Raw genomic sequence first — 27,140 nt, 5'->3', positions numbered from 1 at the left:
TCAATCTGTCTAATGGTTCTTTTCTAAAATAAACAATCTTATGGCTCAAGCCTCTACTCAGCTGTACTTCTACTTCTGGCACTGGGAAATTAAAATATAACCTCTCTGGTCACTTTTGCAGGTGTTTCATACCCACTCACAAGCACTCAGGAATCCTTGAGGTCATGGAACCTCGGTATCATTTTCTGGGGAAAAAGAGACACATTTCAGAGTAACAGCCGTGTTAGTCTGTATTCGCAAAAAGAAAAGGAGTACTCATGGCACCTTAGACTAACCAATTTATTTGAGCATAAGCTTTCGTGAGCTACAGCTCACTTCATCGGATGCATACTGTGGAAAGTGTAGAAGATCTTCTATACACACAAAACATGAAAATATACCTCCCCCTACCCCACTCTCCTGCTGGCAATAGCTTATCTAAAGTGATCACTCTCCTTACAATGTGTATGATAATCAAGTTGGGCCATTTCCAGCACAAATCCAGGGTTTAACAAGAACATCTGAGGGGGGGGGCGCGTTAGGAAAAAACAAGGGGAAATAGGTTACCTTGCATAATGACTTAGCCACTCCCAGTCTCTATTCAAGCCTAAGTTAATTGTATCCAATTTGCAAATGAATTCCAATTCAGCAATTTCTCGCTGGAGTCTGGATTTGAAGTTTTTTTTGTTGAAGAATTGCAACTTTCATGTCTGTAATTGCGTGACCAGAGAGAGTGAAGTGTTCTCCGACTGGTTTATGAATGTTATAATTCTTGACATCTGATTTGTGTCCATTTATTCTTTTACGTAGAGACTGTCCAGTTTGACCAATGTACATGGCAGAGGGGCATTACTGGCACATGATGGCATATATCACATTGGTGGATGTGCAGGTGAACGAGCCTCTGATAGTGTGGCTGATGTTATTAGGCCCTGTGATGGTGTCCCTTGAATAGATATGTGGGCACAGTTGGCAACAGGCTTTGTTGCAAGGATAGGTTCCTGGGTTAGTGGTTCTGTTGTGTGGTATGTGTTTGCTGGTGAGTATTTGCTTCAGGTTGGGGGGCTGTCTGTAGGCAAGGACTGGCCTGTCTCACAGGATTTGTGAGACTGTTGGGTCATCCTTCAGGATAGGTTGTAGATCCTAATAATGCGTTGGAGGGGTTTTAGTTGGGGGCTGAAGGTGACGGCTAGTGGCGTTCTGTTATTTTCTTTGTTAGGCCTGTCCTGTAGTAGGTGACTTCTGGGAACTCTTCTGGTTCTATCAATCTGTTTCTTCACTTCCACAGGTGGGTATTGTAGTTGTAAGAATGCTTGATAGAGATCTTGTAGGTGCTTGTCTCTGTCTGAGGGGTTGGACCAAATGCGGTTGTATCGCAGAGCTTGGCTGTAGACGATGGATCGTGTGGTGTGGTCAGGGTGAAAGCTGGAGGCATGTAGGTAGGAATAGCAGTATAGGTTTCCGGTATAGGGTGGTGTTTATGTGACCATCGTTTATTAGCACTGTAGTGTCCAGGAAGTGGATCTCTTAATCATTTTATTGTATATAAATATTTAAAACTCTGGAGTTTTGTTACCCCAGAGTTCCAAGTATTCGTAGTCCAGCTTGCTGAGGTTCAGAACTACTTAGTCACAAAACAATCCCCATCCACCTAAACCCCTCTCGGGGTGCAATCAAACTTGGTGGCAGTTGGGAGATTGTGGGGAGCTCTATGCCTGTCTGCTTCAATGTAGAGAAGCCCACCACATCAGATCCTGCTCTGATGTGCAATTTTGTGACATCAGTTCTGCTCAAAGAGCCCAACAACACAATTGCAAACTGTGGCACCAATACTGGAGAGCCTTCCTCATGGGAGTAATCCTCCAGTCCTATCAGTAAGGATTACTCTTTATGGCAATTGCAGAATTGGGCCCATATACTGTACACAGGAAACCTTGTCCTTTCATAAAAACCCAACTGCCTCTTGGGTGGAACACAGCATTGTTTAATACTGCACAGTGATACAACAGTTTATAGGAGAGGAAAGGAGAATGCCCTATCCCATTAAAACAACATGGCATCTATAATATAGCAGAATACAATTATCCAAGTTGGACTTCAGTCAGATTGCAGAAGCTGTGAAAGTAGCACAAGGATTTTTAGTAACTTGAAACAAACCTGAACTGATAAATTAGGAGTTGGGTCTCAACTTTCCCAAAGTTTGGGGAGTATTCAGTTGTGGGGTATTATATAGGCCTGGTAATAAACAATAAAACATTGTATTTAACTTTTATGTAATTAAACAGTTTTTTTAAACTATGATTTCTTTAATTTCCATGCCTGTGACTCTTGAAAGGGTACTAGAGACCTGTGGTTTTTATGTTTACTAATTAGAACTAGTTGAAAATGGGCATATTTTTTGCTTAAAAACTGTTCCCAATTTTATTTAAAAAAAAATGAAAATGATGGAATATGTTGGACTAGCTTTCTTTAAGAATGTCAATAACAATAACAATTATTAGTTCCTCTGCAAGTGCAGTAATCACTGCAAACTCATTGGACTGGAATTTGAATGTCTAAATACCTTGTTTTCTAAATAGTCCATTAAACTTATACCAATATTCAGAGTAGAAATCTCCTATTGTTTGGCTCTTTATTAGTAGAAGAGGCTTGACTTAACAGCATTTACATAGTCTCAGTTGGGTGGAGATTCAAGTAAAGATGGGAAGCATCACTATGAGATTTCCATAACTGAGCCCTAATTAATACATTTATTTCTTTCTCTTTGTTGCCGCTATTAGGAAACAGCTGGAAGACTGTTGTGACCCCAGTCAGCTCTTTGCTATGACAAAACAGAACTCTCCACTGGGAAAGAACCTCTGGTTTGATGGGGAATTTTTACATTCTGTCACTATTGACAATGCAACTTACTCCCTTTTCCCCCAGGTCAGTAACTGTCTTGTTCTTTTCATTTTACCCCTCTATTTCCTCTCCAGACAATAACTGTATATGTTAAATCAGGCTGGCTAAAAGGCTAGTTGTAAGGAATAATCTGTAACTTCACTCCTTCACGATAAATGTTTTCTTGTAATTCCTTTTTTAGCCAGGGGCACTGCAAACCTCTGTCTCCCCACCCCCATTGCATATACAGCAGGAAGACTAGCTATAGTTTGAATTCCTCCCATGGCCACTTCTCAGTATTGCCCACCCCAAAAGTTTACAAATCATGAGTCAGGACCCAAAAGATCATGAGAGTAACATAAAAATTATGATATTTTAAAAAATGTTTTGGATCCTTTTATTTGCTTATTGGGTTTTGAGCCTTCAGGGAGCACTCAGGTTATATTTCAACCTTTTCTATTTAACCACAAGGGCTAGGAACTTACATTAAATAAATGCTTAAATTTTCACATTTCCAGAAGCTGGAGCTTTAAATAAAACCTCAAATATGTCAAGGCTAGTGATAAAATCACAAGAGTTGGCAACATTACAAAACATACAGTGAAGAATCTTAAAGTTCTCCTTGCTTATATAGCATGCAGAGATTTGCCAATATTTTTGGCTTAAGCCTTTTGTCCCTCCCCATTCTCTAGAAAGACCACTTCTGGTCTATAATATTTAGACCCAGATTCACAGCTGGTCTTAACAGGAGCAGCTCAGTTAAAGTCCTTGGAATTTCACCCACTTACATTATTGATGAGTTCAGTCCATACCATTTAAATTTAAAGATCTTATATATATGATGGGCTATATTCTGATCTGTTACATGGGTCTAAATCTGGAGGAACACATCAAGTTCAGAATTTGGAAGAATTGAGGTTACTTCTGATTTTCATCAGTTTGACTGAGTATAGCAGATGGACCACGGCGTAATTATATAAAAAGATATTCTGGCTATTTATTTTTCAAGGGCTCAATCCTGCATTCCCTAAGAAAGCAAAATTGTCATTCAGGTCTTTAGGGCCCAATCTTGCAGTCCTTAACAACTAGCCTACAGTCACCAGAGGTTATTAAGGACAAATTGGAGCACAGTTTCCAAAAGAGGGTAGTGGAACAGGTGGGCACGCACAATCCAACAATAAACAAATGAGCCACAAAAAACAGGCATTTGCACTTTGGGTATTTGTGCAGCTACCTAATTGCTTACAAGCACAAACATGGCGTTTGCAAGTATAATGGGTGTACATACATTGTGTGTTGCAGCTGTAACTTACATTTCTGCATTTTAAAATTTGGCAATTGATTTTTATTCTCTTATGAAAAAGTGTATTGATAAATTGAGTTCCAGTGTAAATGAAACCACAGAGATCTTTCTTTCCTCTTAAGTAATACTGAAGGGCAAAAAATGTCCTGTGGTCAAATATTTGTTTTAAATTGATCTCACTTTGAAATGGTGAAAAATGATGGAGGAATTTACTAAACTGCTGAGTAACATTTTCTGTTTTAAATGGTACAAAAGGGATTAAGAACCCCTTTGGATCAATTCAAGTGATATATTTGGAGTTAGGGATCTATGAACCTTCTGAGCTAAGCATGACCCAGCAGCACAATTAAATGTGCTTAATTTTATGTGTGTGAGTAATCCAATTGAAGTCACTAAGACTGAAACACATGTGTAAGTACTTTCCTGAGTAGAGGCCTATGTTTGTGAGTTGAACCCTGTGATTTCATTTGCAAGAGGCTGGCCATCAACCAGTGCCTCCAAATTCTCTTAGATGTTAGTTTGACAACTCAGATCTCCAAGGAAACACTCTACTTCTCCCAGAAAGCCTTTTTCCCCCCTCTAGTTACTCCTGGTCCTATGACCTCCTATGTGTAATTACTTTCTTCACTGGGATCCTTTTGGGGCCACCTCCTCATTTCTGTTGCAGGTAGGGCACCGTCAGTGTATGAGGCCTTCAACCTCAGGACTTGCTGAAGAATTCTGGTTCCCCTGCAGAGTCTAAGAGCCAAATTGTGTGTCACTTACCATAGTTAGTAACACCTTGCTCCACAAATAGTTCCACTGAAGTGAATGGGACTTCTTGTGGAATAAGGAGCTATTCATCCTGAGTAAAGTTGATCCACAGTATCAGGATCTGGTCTTAAAGTTTGACCTGATAGTCACATTACAAAGCTTCTCTATTGTGCCAGTTGTTTGTGTTTTTTTGTTTTTGTTTTTCCCCTGGTGGAGAGGGATGGATTAATAGAATGGGGTGAGGAGAGAGTTTTGGTTAGGGGGTATCAAAAAGGTAATTCATTTTGGGACTTTGGTCTCATGATACTGTCTATGGTTTTGTTATTGATAAATATTGTATTTGTAACCAGAATGGGTGGGTGTATTTTAAATAGGATGAAGTTAGTAAATAAATGATTAATTTTCCCTATAAAGACTTACAGTGAAATCTTGACTGTATTGAAATCAATGGCAAAACTGCCATTGATTTAAGGGGACCGGGATTTCACCCTCAATGCCGACTTCTACTTACCAGTTATTCACTTCTTGGCAACTCTCTCTTTTCTGGGACTCTACTGTTTTAAATTACAAAATACAAAGCACAGCCCACCATGTGATTTGAAAAACACCTAACAGTCTTGATTGATTTTTGTTGTTAGGTGGTTTGTTAAAATTTATATTTTGTCTGGAAAATATGTTTGGGGGGAGGAGGGTGGCGAAGAAATCTACGAATTGAATTCTGAATGCCCATAGAAGTTGTAACATTGATCTAAGGTTGTTACATATTTTACTGGATTAATAAACAAATTGTATTTTTTAGAGAGACAGTTTATTATATTGACTTCTGTCATTCTTTGGTGCAGAGAGATTGTAAATTGCTATGCATTCAAATTAAGACATCAATACATTCCTGGATAGGTCAGATTGATTTTAGACCTACTCGCTTCTGTCAGTAATGGTGCGAGCAGCTTGAATGTGAACCATTTTGCATTGTTAAGGCTTCTAAGCTGTGCTGAATCTTCATAGCTTTCTTTGTTTAAAAAAAATGCTAATTTTGCAGCCATCACAACTACCTTTTTTTTTTTTTTTGAACATTTCAAAAAAGATAGCCATATTGATTCTAAACCTATGTCTACCAGAGCTGGGCAGAGAAGCAATTCCCTTTTGGGGAAAATTTAGATATTTTCAAATTTGGGTCTATTATGATTCAGAAAACCTCAAATTTCTCCATCAAAGGAAATGGAGCCCTGTCAATGTGGCAGTCTGCCTAGTTGACAGCCCTGGAACCATGGTCTCAGGAAGCCCTTGGAGCTTGGTTTGCCAAGGGTCTGAGTTTGGGAATTGGGGCTGCCAGTTACATGGGCTGCTGAGGAGCTGGGAGTCTGGAAGCCCAAGTTACTGAGGATACTGTCAGGTGAACCAATAGGAAACCAGGCTGATGGAAACCCTGGCAGGCAGGGATCCATCAGACCTCTGCCTTGGTTCTGTTGGAATTCTGCTGAAATCAAATCCCCTTCATGTGACATTTTGATGAATCAGCACTTTCTGACAAATATTTCATTGGAATTTTTCTGACCAACTTTGATATCTACCTATCAAGTCTACAGATGTTTAAGTATAGTCTCACCCAGTAAGCATACCATAATGGGAAAGGAGGAAGAAAAACTAAAGGAAAACATAGAGCAACAAAACTCACAACTCTGGCAACATCTGTAACTTGGCTTGCTATCCCTGTGCATTTTAACACAGGAATTTTATAAACCTTTATCAGGTGAAACCTCACTAGACTTAAAAGCCTAGGAAGGTTTATTTATAGTGAATTCATAAATAAAGTATTTGTCTAGCTTCATATTTCAGGCAAAACCTTGGACTTAACACTTCAACCCCCTACTTTGAAGAATGACATCTATTACGAAAATTGCTTGCCAGTTGCTAGTGAGCTAAAGATGAATATTCCTTTCAGAAGTGTTCAATAGCTTAACAACAAACCGCTTTATAAAATATGGGTAATACTCTGAAATGCTCAGCAGATATAGCAGGAACGTAAATGACCACAGCTATGTTGATATAATCTGAGAAATATTTCCTCCAGGATGAATAAAAACACTCAATCACCATCCATCTGCCGTGCTAAGCCATTCTGGGTTAGCAGAAGACTTCATTCCTCAAATCATCACCCAGTCATTGGTTTGCAGTAGGAACTAACTCACAGCCCAATTAGGGAACTTGCCATACTTGATGCAATAGAATAAACTGAATTTTATTGATTACACACACACACAAAATAAAATGCATAAAAATTAAGCAGTAGTGGGATACTGATATAAATGCAATTTAGATGCTCTCAGGCCATTGATATAAAAATTATTGTATTACAGAAAAGTAAACATTCTACCAGTCAAGTTAGGTAATACCTGTAGACAAATGCATCCCGGGAACTGGTCAAAGATTTTCCAGTGACCACTTCTGAAAATGTTGGCCTAATCTTCTTTTTGCACTATGGGCCAAGTCTTTGGCCTGAAAAGTGGGGTTGGATTCGATGATGAGGGCAGGAATGGGTCGGAGTCATACCCACATAGAACAAGCAGTTGCAGTGCTGATCATAGAATATCAGGGTTGGAAGGGACCTCTGGAGGTCATCTAGTCCAACCCCCTGCTCAAAGCAGGACCAATCCCCAATTAAATCATCCCAGCCAGGGCTTTGTCAAGCCTGACCTTAAAAACTTCTAAGGAAGGAGATTCTACCACCTCCCTAGGTAACACATTCCAGTGTTTCACCACCCTCCTAGTGAGAGTTTTTCCTAATATCCATCCTAAACCTCCCCCACTGCAACTTGAGACCATTACTCCTTGTCCTATCATCTTCTACCACTGAGAATAGTCTAGAACCATCTCTTTGGAACAACCTCTCAGGTAGTTGAAAGCAGCCATCAAATCCCCCCTCATTCTTCTCTTCTGCAGACTAAACAATCCCAGTTCCCTCAGCCTCTCCAAGTCATGTGTTCCAGACCCCTAATTTTTGTTGCCCTTCGCTGGACTCTCTTCAATTTATCCACATCCTTCTTGTAGTGTGGGGCCCAAAACTGGACACAGTACTCCAGATGAGGCCTCACCAATGTCAAATAGAGGGGAACGATCACGTCCCTCGATCTGCTGGCTATGCCCCTACTTATACATCCCAAAATGCCATTGGCCTTCTTGGCAACAAGGGCATGCTGTTGACTCATCCAGCTTCTCATCCACTGTCACCCCTAGGTCCTTTTCCGCAGAATTGCTGCCTAGCCATTCGGTCCCTAGTCTGTAGCGATGCATTGGATTCTTCCGTCCTAAGTGCAGGACCCTGCACTTGTGTTAGCCGATGGCCAGGGATGTTTGGTGAGGTGCCAGCTATGCCCGTTTTATACCATCCGTGACTTTAACCGCTAGGACGCACTGTCCCTTCGCGGCGGGCAGCCCGGGCTAGGCTGACGGATGCCCCAAGGTCCTAACCACCTGTGACTTTAACTGCTAGAGCTCAGAGCTCCTTCGCAGCGGGCAGTCAGGATTGACTGACAGGTGCCCCAAGAGTTTGCCCCGTGGAGGCGGCACAACTCAACGCTAGGCTCTTAGTACTCTGACCTAATGGCCAGGCTTTATAGCCAAAATGGCTGAGGTTCTTTAATTGTGTTGGCTGCTTTACAGTAAACCAGAGAAACAAGTCAGGCTTATGCACAAATGGTTACCAAAATTTATTAAACTAGATTCTAATCATGTGGTTACAAAATTGCTAGTGCCTACTTATTTAAATGTAGAGATGTTACATACACAAACAAGTTACAAAACTGAAGCTACAATCCCAAAGAAAGAAAACAAAGTATAGAGCTCTATTTCAAAATATGTGTACACTAAAGATAGGAGATCAGGTGTGGGTGCTTCTTACCCTCCTTGCATCTCTCGATTCCAGCGGTGCCAAGCCAGGATCGGTCACTCAATTCCGTGGAAAGACGAATAAGGGACAAGGCTTAGGGACCCTCTTAGCTGCAGAAGCCTTGGGAGGCTGTCACTTATCTGACCAGCAGATAGATAGTGAAAAGCACTCAAAAATCATGGTGCTGTAGGTCCCCTACTTATACCTCTGTACTCCTTTATTCTTTTTCTCCTTTCTTATGCCAAATTGGGGCTGGTCTGTCTGGGCGACGCCAGCTCTCGCAAGAGTAGTTTACACTTGCAAGGGAGAGAAACAATAAGTGTCGACTACTGGACATTCCTTTTATTAGGGTAAATATTTTCCCACCTAGGATGTTGGTGTGTGTGCATCATGCTATTTAGTAGGGGCTAAGAGCCATGTCTGTCACAGCGCCTCTGCCTGCTGTGAGCCCAATCGTTGTATATGTTCCCAGAGGCACATTCTAGCAGCACACCTGTGCTTTTCACAGCTTCAAAGGCTGTGCTGGAATATGTTAAGTGCCCTGTTCCGGCTTCCTCTTGTGTTCCCAGCAATGCTGGTCTGGGGGGGGGGGCGGGGGGGGGGGCTGGCTGTCTGGCTACAACTTGTCCTTGTTGAACCTCATCAGATTTCTTTTGGCCCAATCCTCCAATTTGTCTAGGTCCCTCTGTATCCTATCCCTACCTGCCACCGTATCTACCACTCCTCCTAGTTTAGTATCATCCGCAAATTTGCTGAGAGTGCAATCCACACCATCCTCCAGATCATTTATGAAGATACTGAACAAAACCGGCCCCAGGACCGACCCTTGGGGCACTCCACTTGATACCGGCTGCCAACTAGACATGGAGCCATTGATCACTACCCGTTGAGCCCGACAATCTAGCCAACTTTCTACCCACCTTATAGTGCATTCATCCAGCCCATACTTCTTTAACTTGCTGACAAGAATACTGTGGGAGACCGTGTCAAAAGCTTTGCTAAAGTCAAGAAACAATACATCCACTGCTTTCCCTTCATCCACAGAACCAGTAATCTCATCATAGAAGGCGCTTAGATTAGTCAGGCATGACCTTCCCTTGGTGAATCCATGCTGACTGTTCCTGATCACTTTCCTCTCTAAGTGCAGGGTCTAAGTGCTTCAGGATAGATTCCTTGAGGACCTGCTCCATGATTTTTCCGGGGACTGAGGTGAGGCTGACTGGCCTGTAGTTCCCAGGATCATCCTCCTTCCCTTTTTTAAAGATTGGCACTACATTAGCCTTTTTCCAGTCATCTGGGACTTCCCCCCCGTTCGCCATGAGTTTTCAAAGATAACGGCCAATGGCTCTGCAATCACAGCTGCCAATTCCTTTAGCACTCTCGGATGCAACGCGTCCGGCCCCATGGACTTGTGCACGTCCAGCTTTTCTAAATAGTCCCTAACCACCTCTTTCTCCACAGAGGGCTGGCCACCTACTCCCCATGCTGTGTTGCCCAGCGCAGCAGTCTGGGAGCTGACCTTGTTCGTGAAAACAGAGGCAAAAAAAGCATTGAGTACATTAGCTTTTTCCACATCCTCTGTCACTAAGTTGCCTCCCTCATTCAGTAAGGGGCCCACACTTTCCTCAGCTTTCTTCTTGTTGCCAACATACCTGAAGAAACCCTTCTTGTTACTCTTAACATCTCTTGCTAGCTGCAGCTCCAGGTGCGATTTGGCCCTCCCGATTTCATTCCTACATGCCCGAGCAATATTTTTATACTCTTCCCTGGTCATATGTCCAACCTTCCACTTCTTGTAAGCTTCTTTTTTATGTTTAAGATCCGCTAGGATTTCACCATTAAGCCAAGCTGGTCGCCTGCCATATTTACTATTCTTTCGACACATCGGGATGGTTTGTCCCTGTAACCTCAATAGGGATTCCTTGAAATACAGCCAGCTCTCCTGGACTCCTTTCCCCCTCATGTTATTCCCCCAGGGGATCCTACCCATCAGTTCCCTGAGGGAGTCGAAGTCTGCTTTCCTGAAGTCCAGGGTCCGTATCCTGCTGCTTACCTTTCTTCCCTGTGTCAGGATCCTGAACTCAACCAACTCATGGTCACTGCCTCCCAGGTTCCCATCCACTTTTGCTTCCCCTACTAATTCTTCCCGGGTTGTGAGCAGCAGGTCAAGAAAAGCTCCCCCCCACCCAGTTAGCTCCTCCAGCACTTGCACCAGGAAATTGTCCCCTACATTTTCCAAAAACTTCCTGGATTGTCTATGCACCGCGGTAGTGCTCTCCCAGCAGATATCAGGATGATTAAATTCGCCCATGAGAACCAGGGCGTGCGATCTAGTAGCTTCTGCGAGTTGCCGGAAGAAGGCCTCATCCCCCTGGTCCGGTGGTCTATAGCAGACTCCCACCACTACATCACTCTTGTTGCTCACACTTCTAAACTTAATCCAGAGACACTCAGGTTTTTCTGCAGTTTCATACCGGAGCTCTGAGCAGTCATACTGATCCCTTACATACAGTGCTACTCCCCCACCTTTTCTGCCCTGCCTGTCCTTCCTGAACAGTTTATAACCATCCATGACAGTACTCCAGTCATGTGAGTTATCCCACCAAGTCTGTTATTCCAATCACGTCATAATTCCTTGACATCACCAGGACCTCCAGTTCTCCCTGCTTGTTTCCAAGGCTTTGTGCATTTGTATATAGGCACTTGAGAGAACCTGCTGATCGCCCCTCATTCTCAGTATGAGGTAGGAGCCCTCCCCTCACAGACGTTCCTGCCTGTGCTTCCTCCCGGTATCCCACTTGCCCACTTACCTCAGGGCTTTGGTCTCCTTCCCCCGGTGAACCTAGTTTAAAGCCCTCCTCACTAGGTTAGCCAGCCTGCTCGCAAAGATGCTCTTCCGTCTCTTCGTTAGGTGGAGCCCGTCTCTGCCCAGCACTCCTCCTTCATGGAACACCATCCCATGGTCAAAGAATCCAAAGCCTTCTCTCTGACACCACCTGCGTAGCCATTCGTTGACTTCCACGATTCGATGGTCCCTACCCCGGCCTTTTCCTTCCACAGGGAGGATGGATGAGAACACCACTTGCACCTCATACTCTTCAAAGGCTACCACACTCCAGCCCATTACCTGAAATGACCCTCTGTATGTCTGGTCTGTGGCAGGACAGAGGACCACAGCAGGTCCTGTGGTCACTCTCCCTAATCCACCACCATTTGCCTTCCTTTTGTGCACTTAGGCATGCTCCCTATGCTGTACTCCAGATTGCTGCCAAGGTGCCCTCTGAGGAATAGAAAATAAAAATATTAAGTTTTTAAGCAATCCATGGACTGTTGAGTGGAAAAACTGACTGGCAAGCAGACTCCCTGTCCCAGAGCTGATCACAAAGTATACTGATGATACTAAGACAGTGCATGCTGGGACAGCTTAGTTAAGGGGGATCCCTGCAGTGCAAAGGGAGAGGATGCAGCTTCCCCCTACCCCCAGGAAAACAAAACCACATTTAAAATGTAACTTTCTTTCTGTGCTGTAGCTGCTGATCTTTGCACATCCAGTAGTATGTTTATGTTCTAGGATGGTTGGTCCAGGGTTCTTTTAAAGATTTCAGTTCACGTTCAAAGAAATTAATTCATACTGTGTGCCTGAACTTTAATGTGAAAACACAGGAGTTATCTGACACAGAATAGGTAACACATACAATCAGTGAGGATGGATGTTAGCATAACTTGATTAGGTCATACCAGTGCATTTTCTAGAGGTTACAGCTGTAGTCCTCTTCTGTAATGGGTTTCCATCACAGAAGATATCTAACCGGTTTCTTTGAAAAGTTAATAGATAATGGTGACCCAAGAGATATAATACACTTGGATTTAAAAAAAGCCTTTGATAAAGTCCCACGTGGTGACAGGGTAAGGGATGAAACTCTTGTTATGGATGGAAAGCAGGTTATAAAAATTATAGGAAACAGAGCAGTGGATAAGTTAATGGTGGGGTTTTGGCACTGGGATCTGTTTTTCTTTAATATATCTAATACCTTGAAGGAAGTAAAGAGAAAACTTTGCATCAGTACCAAATTTCAACAGCTATTTCAGTTAGTAATATCTGCTGAGGATTGTGAGAACTCTAGGTGGACCTAAACACATTGGGGAAAATGGGAACATGATTATAACTGAACTTGTATTTATTCAAGGCCAAACACACTGGCAAAAAAATCGTCTAGACTGATGGTATACTGACCAGCTCTGCACTTTTGAGTTCTTCTTAGGAAACATTAACTGCAAGAGTGTGAGGAAGAATATACAGCCTGCATGCAGATTGCCATAACAAGGGTTAAATCAGAGGGAAACAGGAATATTCCAGCAGATAAGACCTGTCTCTCAGAAGAAAGGGGCTCTCCTTAGGGGCAGGACACTTTTTCAGTAAGAGTCAGGGCAGGAGGGCCTAATCCAGCACAAAACAAAGGAACCTACAGAACTTGGGACAAGAAAAATCTTGTTAGATTCTGCAGGGATTGAGGAACCCGCTGTTAGGGATGAAGCTGTATGTAGTAAGGGGTAGCTTGCATTTCCTGCCCTTTATTGTTTGACTGGACAGAAAGGAGACTGGCAAAATATATGTATATAATTTTTTTGGAGGTTTGGAAAGGTTAAGCAAACTTGGTTCAGATCAAGAAAATAGCTGAGATACAACTCAAAACCCTGAGGGACAAAAGTGAATTAGAAGTAGTCTGCTTTGAGGCCAGTTACTGGAGAAAGCCCACTTTTACAGATATTTGCAGAAAGAGAATTTTAAATTCCCCCAAACAAGTTTTCACACCATAAATATGATGATCAGAATGTCTGTTCAATCAGGGAACAAACACTTACCTTGCAACCTCTATGTCCAATCGAAACACGTGCTGGAGTTTTGAATACTGACCACTTGAAGTGAACTTCATGTGAATAATCTACAGGACAACAAGTATTTGCCAGAGATTTCCAGTGAATAATTAAAAACCACAGATGGATTTGAGAAGTTATTCATCAACAATTAGTGAACAGGAAAAAGGTAACATTTGACAAATGATTTATCCAACTTTACACCAAGTGAAGTTAAAGGTCTGTAAATTTTGAACAAATAAAAGGTAACATTTTTTAAATAATAAGTGTATAGGAAATATATTGTGATTGGATATGTAATAGTACTGAATAACTTTGAGCACTAATAATTATAGCTATGTTTGTGGAAAATATAGGGAACACAGTTCCTTAATTCAGGACATTAACAGAGGTCTGGAAGAATTTTTAATTCCCCAAAACTTTTACAACATTCTTTAATTAGCTAGAGTTTTATTGTCTTTCTCCGAAATTGGACTAGATCAGATAGATCCAGGATGGCAAATCCTATGGTCCTGTTCATGGCATGTGTTGGGATTTTGTGGTTCCCAATAATAACCAAATGAGTCAGATGCCGGGCAGAATCAAGGGTCTTTGATACTTTTTTCTACTCAATTCAACAAGACTTTATTCAATGTGCACAAAGGGAGAGCCCCTGGTACAAAAATCAGCCAGAGTCCCTCCAGCAAGGAGCCCCTCCTGTTGCTATTTTATAGCACATCACAGTTACATAACACAAACCTCTAGAGCCAATCATATTTAACCTTTTACATATATGGATTTGTTCATCACATGCTTACACTTCTCCGCTCCACATGTTGAGCTCACCCTCCTCCCCTGGGCCTTTTCTAGAATGTTCCTAGGGTGGAGAGCCACAGCATGCTTCTTTATGCATACATAGCTTCTAAATCACATTTTGTTTAAAATGAACACAAGCATACCCTTCACATGCCATTTGTACAGTCACTTGAAAATTACATTCAGGAAATGCTGATTTGGAAAAGGAATTGTATGTAAGATCTGTAATTTTTTTTCCTTTTGTGTGACAGTTTGCTCATACTCTTTGGCTAGGCTCTTGCTTATAGTCTGGGTTCTCCTTACTACCCTTAACTTTCACCAGACTACTATATGTAAATGACTTTTGAGTTACATTTAATGAATATTAATATTGCCCCAAAACTTTTTCTGTGCTTTGTTGATATTTCTTTTCTCATCAGACTGTTATGAAGATGGGTTATCTAGTGATGGTCCACATTTTCCTTTGTCTTGGAGTGGAGATACATCTATATACTTCAAAGGAGAATCTCTTAAAAGATTTATAATTCGAAACAGGAGAGCATATTTTGTTAAGACAGGAGAGGATGTTACTGTATCTTATCCAGAAATGATACTAGTCTTACACTGACACATAAGAAATAACCCATAAAGATCAGATGCTCCCAATTCCCACTTAAGGAGCCTGAATCTTCTCTCCTTTAGCACTGGGTAAAGGCTTGTCTACATGGGAGGGCTTTTGCTAATTATCATTTTGTGAACAAACTGTTGCGGAATAACTATTCTGAAATAATTGCATCCACACAACCAGCGGTCACCTACTTCCCTCAGAACATGTGCATGCACGTGGCACTGACTTTTTTCAAAATAAGCTCAGCATTTTAGGCAGGTGTCCCATGGTGTTTTGTTCCACTGATGGGCTCTTATGCATTCTGGCACATTTCTCCTGCATATTGTGGGATACTTGCCGGAAGCCACTGGAATTCCGAGACTTACCGATTCCCATGATTTCTCTCGTGGTGTTCCATGATTCATCTCTCTTTTGCGAGTTAGTGCCATTTTCAAACTGCTGTCAGCCAACATGGAGAGAACACTGCTGTATGCCATGATTCTGGGGGTCATTAATACACAGAGGTTGCTGCATATGTATTTGAAATCATGTCGCTTGGGTGGCTCTGTACTTGGAGGCCAGCTATCGCACTGCTGAGCCAGATTGGCTAGAGGAGGAAGAGAAGGAGGGTGAAGTTTTCCTGGAGCAGCTTCATGTGGTGCAGTACCATTTCTGGAATCGGGAAAACTAGCAGTGACTATTGAATAGTGTTGCAATCCTGGGATGGCCAGCAGTGGCAGCAGACTTTCAGGATGACAAAGGGCAGAGGGGTGTGTGTGTGGGAGTAGGGAGGGAGGAGAGGGGGAAAGAGGGGATCAGAGTGAAGTGTCAAGTTGGCCAAAAGGCAAAGAATGGTAGGATTAAACCTATGCCCACAACACCATATTCTGTTGTGTGTAACGCAGATTTGTAAAGCAGTTATGGAGAGTGACTTGTGTTGATCATTTTCTTTCCTATGTAACATAAGTGTCCTCCTACCAGCCATGAGTATTTGGTGTTTCTGCTGTGTTTGGTGCATTTACTAGACCGCACATGATGCCCTCAGCATTCTAAATACTGGAGGTCAGTCCCATCCCTGTTACCAGTCTGTGCTGGCTTAAAACCTAAAGTTTATAACTAATCTCCTGAGCCCCCTGCTCCCTTGAATGCTGTTGTGAGTACATTGTTTTGGAATGTGCTTTGAGATTCTCCCCCACACCCCTTAGAGGCCCTGTTCTGGTAGATGCAAAGTTTCCCTTCCTTTTTACTTCATGAGTGATGGAGGAGGTCTGGTATGTGGAGTCCTTGAGGTGGAGCATGCTGCCCCCCCACCCCCCAAAAAACCATAGCACTTAAGGGGAAGTGCTGTGGTCATTGAACCTGAGCCCCAACTATGCACTTTGAATTCAAACCCTACCATTGGCTGAATTTTGTGAGTGATCAGTGGACTTGTTATGACAGTCTCCTTTGTCAAGGGGCCGGGGTTCCTACTTTTTGGGCAATGTGCCCTGAGTAGTACAGCTAAGACAGAAAGGCCACTGTTTTCAACAAGATAATGCATGCAAATGGTTGCTGGGCATGTTGCTACTTTGAGTGTTTTGATATTTTTTTTTTAACATGGTTTGGGAAGTAGCTTCCAGTAGCACAGCTAATTTAGAGGGCTCTGAGTATTTCAAGCTACACTACGGCTCTGAATACTGCAATGCTGTGCGTGGTGCCTCAGCAGTGGGCAAACAAACTTGCCGGTGAGGAATTTCCCTAACTAAAGTTTCCAAAGCAAATATGGGAACATAGCAAACACTGACTCGTCAAAGTGAAACAGTGCTGCACTTTGTTGAGATGGGGAAGGCTCTGTGGAAGCCCATTTGATGTCACAGTCATGGAGTAGCTCCGTGTGGTGCCCTCTGGAGACTGAACTCCAGTCATACTCCTTAACCGTGCATTCAAATCCTGTACTGCAGGGAAGTGCTCACACATGTGGAGATCAACTTATGCCCCAAAAGTGTTCCATTGTCAGGAATAATACAGCTTCCTTCTCCTCAAACATACGTCCATTCCTGATATAGCGTTCCCACCACAGGTGCTGACTTTTGTTTTTGCCGATGGGTGCTCCTCTCTACCCCTGCCCCCCATGAAAGTGGTGGGCAGGGCCTCAGAGCGGGAGCAGGGCCCTGGTCCTGGCACTGGGGCCCACCAAAGATTAATCTGGCCCTGTGGGTGCTGAGCACTCCCTTATTTTTTTGGTAGGTGCTTGAGCCACAGAGCACCCAAATTGCCTGTGGTTCCCACCTAAAACAACCCCCACACATCCTCTGTTCCTCACAGGAGTGTGGTGGTGGGGGATGTGCAGGAGAGGCACAGAGGAGTTAGGCATTGTGTGTGGACCATAGGTAGGGTACGTCTTTCAGGGCCACACTATGTTACAAATGTGTCAAAGACTGTGTGCTTTATTCTAGCTGAGTTTGTAGACTTCAAAATTGTTGTGAAGCCTCCTTTTGGCTATGGAGGTGTTAGTGAGGGTGTAATGGGGCGTACGCCATGCCCCTTCGGTCCGGCCCTTCTCCCCCTCTTCTCAGGAACACTTCAGGCTTGTGCAACATCCATGCTCTTTATTTGTGATCAAGTCCCCACCACCAGTTTCCGACTATATACAGGCTTTTTACAACAGCTTGGCCTACCAGAGGCCTGGGCAGCAACAGACTAGGAGACTCCCACCTTCTTCTGAGCCTGACCTTTCCCTCCCGGTCTTCCCTTCTTGCACTCTCACTTCCTCCCAGCCTTATAGCTCCTGCTAACGAGGCTGGCATCAGGCTATCTACCCAGTCCCAATCCAATCCCCCTGATAGGGGCTGGAGTGGCAGGAGCTGAGTAAGGCCTCTCTAGCAGCACCCTTGCCACAGAATGGTAATATGGATACAGTTCATTTGCAAGATTATGTGGTGGTTCTTGAAAATGCGTGTGTGTCTTTTTGCATAGGGAGGGTGTGAGGTCTGCTATAAGAAGGTTTGGGAGCGGATCTGGTGCACTATGACTCAAGGATGTGACTGATGTAATCCAGCATGATTGATTCAGGGTTACTATAGCAGGCATTGCTCTGGTCTGATGTAGGGAAGGGCCATGTTGCAGTTGCTTTCACCAGCCAAACTACTTCTTTGAGGTGGACTTAGGCATCCAAATTGCCTTCTGTACTGACAGAAATGCTGTGAAACATGGTGACAGGAGATGACTTCTTCAGTGTCACAGGATTTCACCTTGTTGGGTGAAAGATCTTTACCTAAACAGGTTTCTCAACTATGTTCAGTCCCAGAGACTTCAACACCCTCCCTGACCTTGGTTGAAGGACTCATCTTTCTCTCTTTGCAAGAGCTCTGGTCTCTTGGGACTGTCTAGTGATGAATGCTAAAGAGCGGCTGTCTTTGCTCATATCTTCCAAAGTTCAGTAACTTTGTTTCAAGAGGCATGATGACCTCATGGTGCTTTTCCCTTCCTGTTGTCTTCCCATCCGCACACCCCCCCCCCCCCCGCTAACTTCTGTATAAATGGAGCTTCCATTATTTCTGGTCATACCATGCTTAACTTACAGAGGAGACAGCTTGACATTCCCTCCTGTACAGACTGTACAGCCTAATATCCGTGAATATCCATAACTCCTTATATAGTTAATACATATATTTCACAATGATATTAATCACGAGTATCATTAGCTTTCAGAAGAAACCTCTATACAGTCTTATAATACAGTAGTAATATATAAAATCATATGATTCAATTATTTACAGGGGTATCAATCGCAGTTAATGCATGCAATTATTGCAAAACAAATTCACCTCATGCAAGTACTGCAATGCAATCTCTTTATTGTGAAAGTGCAACTTACAAAAGTAGAATTATTTATTTGTTTTTGAGTGCAGTCATATAAAAAAATCTAAAACTTTAGAGCCTACAAGTCAAAGCATGAAGGGGCATACGAATGTTTACCATATCTGGCATGTAAATACTTTGCAGCGCCGGCTATAACAGTGCCATGCAAACATCTGTTCTCACGTTCAAGTGACATTGTAAATAAGAAGCAGGCAGCAGTATCTCCTGCAAATGTAAACAAACTTGTTTGTCTTAGTGATTGGCTGAACAAGAAGTAGGACTGAATGGACTTGTATGAGGTGAATTGAAAAATACTATTTCTTTTGTTTATCTTTTTTTTACAATGCAAATATTTGTAATCCAAAATAATAGTATAAAGTGAGCGCTGTACACTTTGTATTCTGTGTTGTAACTGAAATCAGTATGTTTAAAAAATATAGAAAAACATCCAAAATATTTATAATTTAAATTGGTATTCTATTATTGTTTACTGGTGCGATTAAAACGGCAATTAATCTCAACTACTTTTTTAATCTCACGATTAATTGCAATTTTTTAAAAATCATTTGACAGCCTTACTTATTACTTGAAGTTCAGCCTTCCCTGTCGTTACAGACCAATAAATCTTTGCAATGTATTATTTGAGAAGTAAAACGGAGCCCAGGCTTCTGTTGCCTGTTGGGGGTAGATGCCATGCCATCTTCTCTCCCACTTGTTTGTGTGAGGGTTGCCTCCAACCCTTGTTAGCTTGATGGGTCTGTTTACCTGATATGAAAATCCATTTTCATTAATTTTCAAAGTACTTTGGAAGTAACTCCCATATAGGGACAACACATTCCTTTGTCTAGTGCAGACCTGTGGACAAATCCCCTGGTATGCCTGATTTAAACACACTTTAGTTATAATTCTGTCATATATCTATAACCCTTTATACCCACCATGTACATACATCTTGCAAGAATATTAATGATTTGTGAGTTATTAATTTTTAAATAACTCACAAGCCACATTTTTACAAAGATTATTACAGTAGTGTGTAGGGTGTGAATACATGGGTGCTTAGTGTCAAACCCACCTTTCTACTTTTTGAGGCACTCAAAAATTGAAAATCCCAGCTCTATCCTCCAATTAACTCTCTTTTTTTTTAAACCTGCAAACTGGATTTTCACATTGGCTTAGTTTAAGTGTGATGTGTGTTAATAGCTGTTTGCAGTCTCACTATCCTGCCCCCCCCCGCCCCCCATTCTCACTGTCGTCTTGTATTGCTGTGTTTGCTCTGGAAGTAATTGTTGTCTTTACTGGTGTTATTGGAGGGGTAACATTTATCAATAGACAAATAACCAGATGTAAGATAATATTAAGGCTGGATTGAACCTGACAAAGGCAGCAATGCTGCCTGTCTCTGAGCAGCGAGGTCTAGTGACTTGATCAAAATGCTGGGAACCAGAGTGCTTCAGTTTAAAGGCATTTGTCTAACATGCACTCACTGAGGTACATTAACCAAGTGTCAAGGCTGATTCCCCACTCTAGCACTTTGAGTGCAGAAGGTGGGGGCCTGCAAGAATTCTAAAGCTTTAATACTGGCCACTCCAGACTTGTATTAAACTCCCAAGGTTACAGCTTCTCTCTGACCTTGGATGGGTAGGTGCTGCCATCACCCAATGTAAAAACCCCTTTGAGAACCCAGGAAGACGCACTTGGGAATTCCTTCCTGTGGTGTACTCTCAAGCCCTTTCACCCCCTCCCTCTGGGGAAGAGCTGAGAAAGAAAACAAAGGAAATCAGCTGTTGCCACCAGCTAATTAAACATGTGCACAAACCTCTTAGGACACAAAATCCAATCCTGTAAATTTTATTAAAAACAAAAAGAAAGAAATACATTTGAAAACTTAGGCTATTGCTAGATTTTAAAAAAGCAAATACAATAATTAAGCATCAAGAATGGTTTTCTTGAGGTCCAACTTAGTTACAAGCAAAACAAAAGCATTTGGGGTTAGCACAAAGGAGTCCACAAGCCATAAAGAAATTAAAAAAAACCTAATCACGTCTTTCTAGACATTTCCTGATCTATGTACATATCTGGGGTTTTAAATGAGTAGTTTCTAGGTATGATCTGATGAGTTTTTTCATACCTGGCCTAAGCTCTTACAGCATAGCTGCTCTGTCCCTTCTCTCCGGGAGAACCACACAGAGATAAAGGGGAAGGCTTTTCCCAATTTTAAAAAGTTCTAGCCTTCCCATTGACTCTTTCGGTCAAGTGCCCACTCCCTTCCTCTTACCTACACAGAAAGACTTTTTAATCCTTTACAGGTAAAGCGAGTAGAGAACAACTACTAAGAGGGATTTTATAGCTAACTGGGTGTCCATAAAAGGGAGCTACACCCACTTACATTTATCACACCAAGTCACATGGAAGGGCAGTTATGCTCAGAAATGTGACTATGCAAAAATGGCACCTTCTCACGCAACAGATCTTCTCCTTTGTGTGCCCCGCTCCCTGTCATATCTACTCACTCTACTATCAAAAGCAAATTTTCACTCCCATCAACCCTGCATAGCTCATTCAACTAGGAAAAAGCAAGCTGGATTTTATGTTGCCTCTCTCCTAAGCAGAATTGCCAGCTTAGTCATTTTTTATTATTTATTTGTCAAGTGCTGACATTGTACAAGACACAGTTACTTGCCCCAAGCTGTTTACAAGGCAGACCTCAATGGGACCAGATGCACTGGGGGAGATCTTAAAATGTTACAAGTTCCAATAGCAGATTTTTATCTCTGCTGCTGAGGGTCCGTGTGAACCAGAAAGAGCAAAACTTTACTTTTAGGTCCCAGTTGGACTTTGAAAACAGTCAATTGGAAAAGAAAAATAAACTCTTCAGTTGTAAATTGAAATTTGATCTGGCAGCCCACTGAGAGGGAATAAAAGCAATATCCCACAGTGTCATGTATTCTTTGATAGTAGCAGTCGCGGGACTTTAACCTCTTCTCTGTCAACCCAATGGATTTTTTTAAACTGTGAACAACCAGGGGGAGGGGTGGGAATTAACTTCCCTATACTTAATAAACAAACAAGAAATCCCAAACATATTTCAAGTATTGGTTCTTAAAGAAAAACTCCCAACAGTCGTTTATAAGTCTAAGGAGGAAGGGCCTGATTCTAATCTCTCCCCAATTTTACATTGGTGTAGCTCCATTGCCTTCTATGAAGTTATGTCTGATTTATGCTAGTGTAAATGAGCTTTGAATGAGGCCCAAAGGAAGGACAGTGCTCTTCCAATCCAGTGCAAGCCCAGTTGTCAAAAATTGTAATAATGATTTGCACTTCTGTAGTGGAATTCAAAATGCCATAGAAACATTAAATAACCCACTGAGTTACCTATTTTCATGCTTGCTTTGTGAACTGTAAATAGGCATAGAAAGGTTAAATGATTTGTTGAAGATCAGTATCAGAGCTGGGACAGAGCCCAAGAATCTGGACTCCCAGTCCCATGACCTAAAAACTATTGCCTCTCTGGGGACATCCAAAATGTTTTAACAAATAGGACTTTGGGTAAATAGGGAAGAAAATCCTTGTGCTGGAGACCTCAGCACGTTACCAACACTTTGTTGTTTAGGAACTTTCAATTAACTGATTGATTTGATTTTTTTTTTAATTAACTGGTATTATTTTTTGCTATAATTAATAATATGTAGCACTTAGAGTGCTTTTTATCCATAGATCTCAAAGCACTTGACAATGGAGATCACACTTCCTTCCTATTCCACTGTTTCTTTGGAACACAATAATGTATCTATAAATATTCAGATCATGAATTTTTACCGACAACTGGTGGAATTCTACACTCATTTACACCCATTTAACTTATTTGGCTTCCAGTTTTGCCCAGTACATATAGTAAAATACAGTAACAAAAGAATAACCTTTGAAAAGGTCCACAAGTCTGAAAGATTCTGCTGTTTCTTTCAGACTGATGAAACTTTTAAGAACATTGACTGTACATAGCCAACAAAACTTTACAATGCAACAGACTTGTTTCTAAATGCCATCAAACAATATAAAGTTATAATCGGTATAGTAAGAGATTTAATTGTAGAAAATCAAACGCAAAATGATTTTAATTGTACAGAATAACAGCACACAGGCAGGAATTTTGATTAGTTGGGGTTTGCCTAGCTAAAGCTGAGTTATGTTTTTCTTTGTTTATTTCTCCAAAATTGGCATCTGGTTGGTTTTTTTAAGTTTTCCTGCTATTAAAAAAAAAAAAAAAAAAAAAAAAAAAAGCTTTATGGTATAATATTGTCAGTGCATTTCTTTGGCACATTCAGACACAGCATTGTAGCACGACCCCATGGCATTAATCATCATCTAAAAATATATACATGTTATCAGCTTCCTCCTCTGGTTGTCTCAACGTGTTTCTGTGTCTGATTTTTTTTTTTTTTTATAGATTGCAAAACTACCCAGGGCAGTGATTGTGCCTCCTTTTTGATTTGTACAGGGTTAAGCACATTGTCAGTTAACAAATAATGCATGAATGTCAATATGGGAATACAAAGTGGTTTAAGGACTACTTTAATATCCTGCAAGTAGCACTTTTGAAAACCTCACAAAAATCAAGATGACAGTGTCCTATTTGCAGGACTGATATTGCTAGCCCTCCTCCACCCCCCCCCCCCAAAATCCCTTAAAAATCTGAACCGAGAAAATCCAGAATGGGTGGCAGTCCTAACGTGCCAGCTTCCCATTCATCCAAAAGCCCATTTATCTGAAGGTTTAAGGATGTTCCTTAGGATCATCAGGCAAATGGGGTTGAACTCTTATACAATGCTGTTGTATTTCCATATAAACAAGATACAATATGCAAAAATGTGACAGGTGTATGTGTATTATGAGTTCTGATGGGAAATATTTAAGTCTTCTTTAGAAGAGAGGAACAACATTTTTCTCGAAGTGTTTCCAGGGCATTCTGTGTTTTGCTAAATATGCACAGCCATTGTTCTCTGGCACTGTGGTACAAATGTCTGTCAGAAGGAGTCTATTTCAAAACCAGGGCTTTAACTTTTACATTTGTTTGACTGTCATATCTGCAGATATTTCTTTCACAGACAACAGCTACTTAGTGGGGGGTGGGGAGAGGGAAGGAAATACCTTCTCTATAAAAATGAGTTTTAGATTTAATTTTAGAAAGTTGTCAAATGGAAATTACAGGGCCTATTGATATGCTGTGCTGCAAGTTAAATTTAAGAATGTAGGAAATTACATGTGATGGTTGGATTTGTAGGGTAATTGGGAATTCATTTTAGGAGAGAAATACATAAAACCAGTTATAATACACTTTCTGTTGTGGGCCTGATCCTACCCAAGCTTTGTTGCTATGGAACTCCCATTGACTTCATTGGAAGTGGTGTGAACAGAATGTACTGAGGATCAAAATATGAATGACTTGAATTAACAAACCACACACACATTCAACATAGTAGATACCATGCATTGAGAAATGAGTCTGTCATTGCCATATTATGTAACAAAAGATATTTACTATCTGTATGGTTTCTGTAATTAAAACTCTATGCAGAAAATATTTTAATTCCTCTTCCTGTCCGCAAAGTGGCTTGTCTGAATAATTGAAACACTCCTGGGCCAGATTCTCATTTACACTAAGGCCCCTTTATCACCCTCTGTCAATGTAATGGCATGGCACCCATCTCTCACGGGTGTGTGTCTGGCCCTCTTTAAACAGTCCTGGCCCCCTGTATTAGGCCATACACCCAGGGCTTTCTCCCTGGTTTCGCATTTTCTGGGCTCTCTTGGCCCCAGCTCGGCCAGTAAGTAGTTCAGATGCCCTTCTGGGGGTTTAATCACTGTCCATTTGTAGGCCACTTCCCCAGTGGTCTGTGGGGGCCCTGGACCCGCCCACTACTCTAGGTCCCAGTTCAGAGACCCTAAGAATAGCAGCCACGTGCCGCTGTGTCCCTTTAACGAAACTGCTTTCAGTTCTCTGGGCCACATCCCCAGGGCCCCAGCCTTCACCGATGCTTCATTAGCTCAGGGCTCCTCTGTGTTTAGGCCCAACAGGCAGCTAGGAACTCTCTCTCTTGCTCCCTTGGTCCATGCCAGCACTGAGCTGTCCAGGGTACTGCAGTTCCTTTCGGCCAGCCAAGAGCACCATCTACACCAGTGGTTCCCAACCTTTTTCTGTCCCCCCCTCTGTACCCATAACAGAACCTGGTCGGGAGCCATGGTCAGGAGTGGGGCTGGAGCTATGGGTTATGGCTGGAAGGCAAGGCCAAAGCTGTGGCTGGGGTTGGGGGCTGTGGTCGGGAGCTGAGCCCAGGGCCAGGAGGAGAGGCCAGAGCTGCGGTGGGGGCTGTGGCTGGGGCTGGGGCCGGAGCGGAGCTGGGAGCAGAGCGGGGCTGAGTGGCACTCCCTCCTCACCCCCCAAGGGTCTGGCCTCGGCCTTACCATGTTCTCTCCCCCCCCCCAGTGTTCCTCCATGCCCCCTTAGGGGGGCACATCCCACAGTTTGGGGACTGCTGATCATCTCCTCTGGCTCCAGCAAGGAACTGACTGTCTCTGAGCTGCAGCTCCTTTTTATATGGCCCTCATGGGCCCTGATTGGCTGCTTCCTGTGCAGTCTCTCTAGGCTGCTCAGAGGACTTAATTCCACTGCTCCTTTCCTGAAATGGCTGTGACACGACCCTGAGGCATCTAGCAGAGGGCCTCTGGGCCTAGTCCACACCGTCACAGGAAGCATAAGTTGGTGTAAATTACATTTATATCTGTGCAAATGATAATGAGGAGCTACTGTGTTTAGTACCCACACTGTATGATATCTCACCTAGAGGGTCACCAGTGACAACTCTGTTACTCTTCTTATTGTGCACGTTATTTCAAGATCTCTTCAGTTATTTTTAACCTCTTACCTCATTTCAGTAAGATGCAACTCCACACAGCAACATAGCTCCAGCCACAACAGACCTTTTTAAAATATACCTCTCATTCTTGCTTTTCTGAGATTATGCTTAACTGAGCCACATGGAATTTTGGTATTATACTGTATAAACTAATGCATTTACAACACCATTCAGCATCCTGGAAGTAATTAGCAGTTTTATGTATGCTGATAAAATCTTTACTGAAAACTCCTTGTGCTATGACATAGTATTTGTTCATATTCACACTCATTTCCAGTTAGAAACCAGACATAGCCTCTACATTTCTAATTCTGTCACAATCACTAAATATCCCTAGGCTACAGTTTAATTAAAGGCAGTTCCTGGACCTGCTCTTTCTGCGGGCATTTTACTATATTATTCAATATAAACTGGATAATATTCCTAACACAATTTTATAAGAACCCAAACCCGCTGTTCTGGAAAAACCATTGTTTTGATACACTTAGACTTTTCACTTGACCCAGTCAGTGCATGTTGCTATTTGTTCAAAGTTTCTAGTCTGTTCAGCTATGACACACTCATGTATGCAACAGCTGGACAGACTAGAAATCTGACATTAACAAAAATGGACCACAATTGTTGTGTTTTCATTTAATAATCTAGTATTGATGCCCCTCCATTTATCTCTTGTTCTGGTCCTGAGATGCTAGAGTGATTCAGGTGCTTTCTACAAAATGTTTAGCAAACGTATCCCATATTTACAAACGTATATATAAAACATCCAGCAAAATTTGTATAACATTGCATCTAACTATTTGAATATAATATTAATTTTCTAAGTGCAAAGATTAAACATTTACAAGATTGCACTTTCTTTTTATGTATAATTTCTAAAATACATGAAAAAAGGTCTGATTCTGGTGCCCATTGTATATATCAGGAGTAATCATGTTGGTGTCAAAGGATGTACAGCAGATCAGACCCATCATGGCCAATATTTTCAACATTAGAAGCCTAAATATAAACTCCTAAATCAATATTTAGGCCCCTGTACTCCAATTCACTGCACACAAGAGTGACACTGAGGTTAATTTACAATTTATTCCAATTCTCAAACTAACTACCTTGGACTCTTGCATATGAGAGTCAATTCCTTTGACCTACAAACCTTTTATTTGCATGGGAAAAAGCAAACTGTTCAATTTTTTATGGTCTCCAGAATGCGTTAAAAATGTTTATTTTTTGGTTTTTGTTGTTTTGAAATAGAAACAATAGGTCAAACTCTCTCTCCACTGATCTGGCCCCTTTGTGTGGCTCTGGTTGTACTGATTGCATTTAGCCAGCTCA

The 27,140-nt window shown here is 42.0% G+C and overlaps 1 protein-coding gene across 1 annotated transcript in view; it reads left to right on the top strand.

Moving 5' to 3' along the window:
* The window catches only part of ST8SIA1 (ST8 alpha-N-acetyl-neuraminide alpha-2,8-sialyltransferase 1), a 169,878-nt gene that overhangs the window by 52,669 nt on the left and 90,069 nt on the right, over positions 1–27,140 (top strand). Inside the window, exon 2 of the mRNA XM_074937701.1 lies at positions 2,760–2,904. Within this exon, the coding sequence (XP_074793802.1) occupies positions 2,760–2,904 (145 nt within the window). The remainder of the gene's footprint in view (positions 1–2,759; positions 2,905–27,140) is intronic.

The sequence above is a fragment of the Natator depressus genome, chromosome 1, assembly GCF_965152275.1.
Source record: "Natator depressus isolate rNatDep1 chromosome 1, rNatDep2.hap1, whole genome shotgun sequence".
NCBI lineage: Eukaryota > Metazoa > Chordata > Testudines > Cheloniidae > Natator > Natator depressus.
Note: the sequence above shows the minus strand (reverse complement) of the source record. Positions and strands in the feature narration are given on the sequence as shown.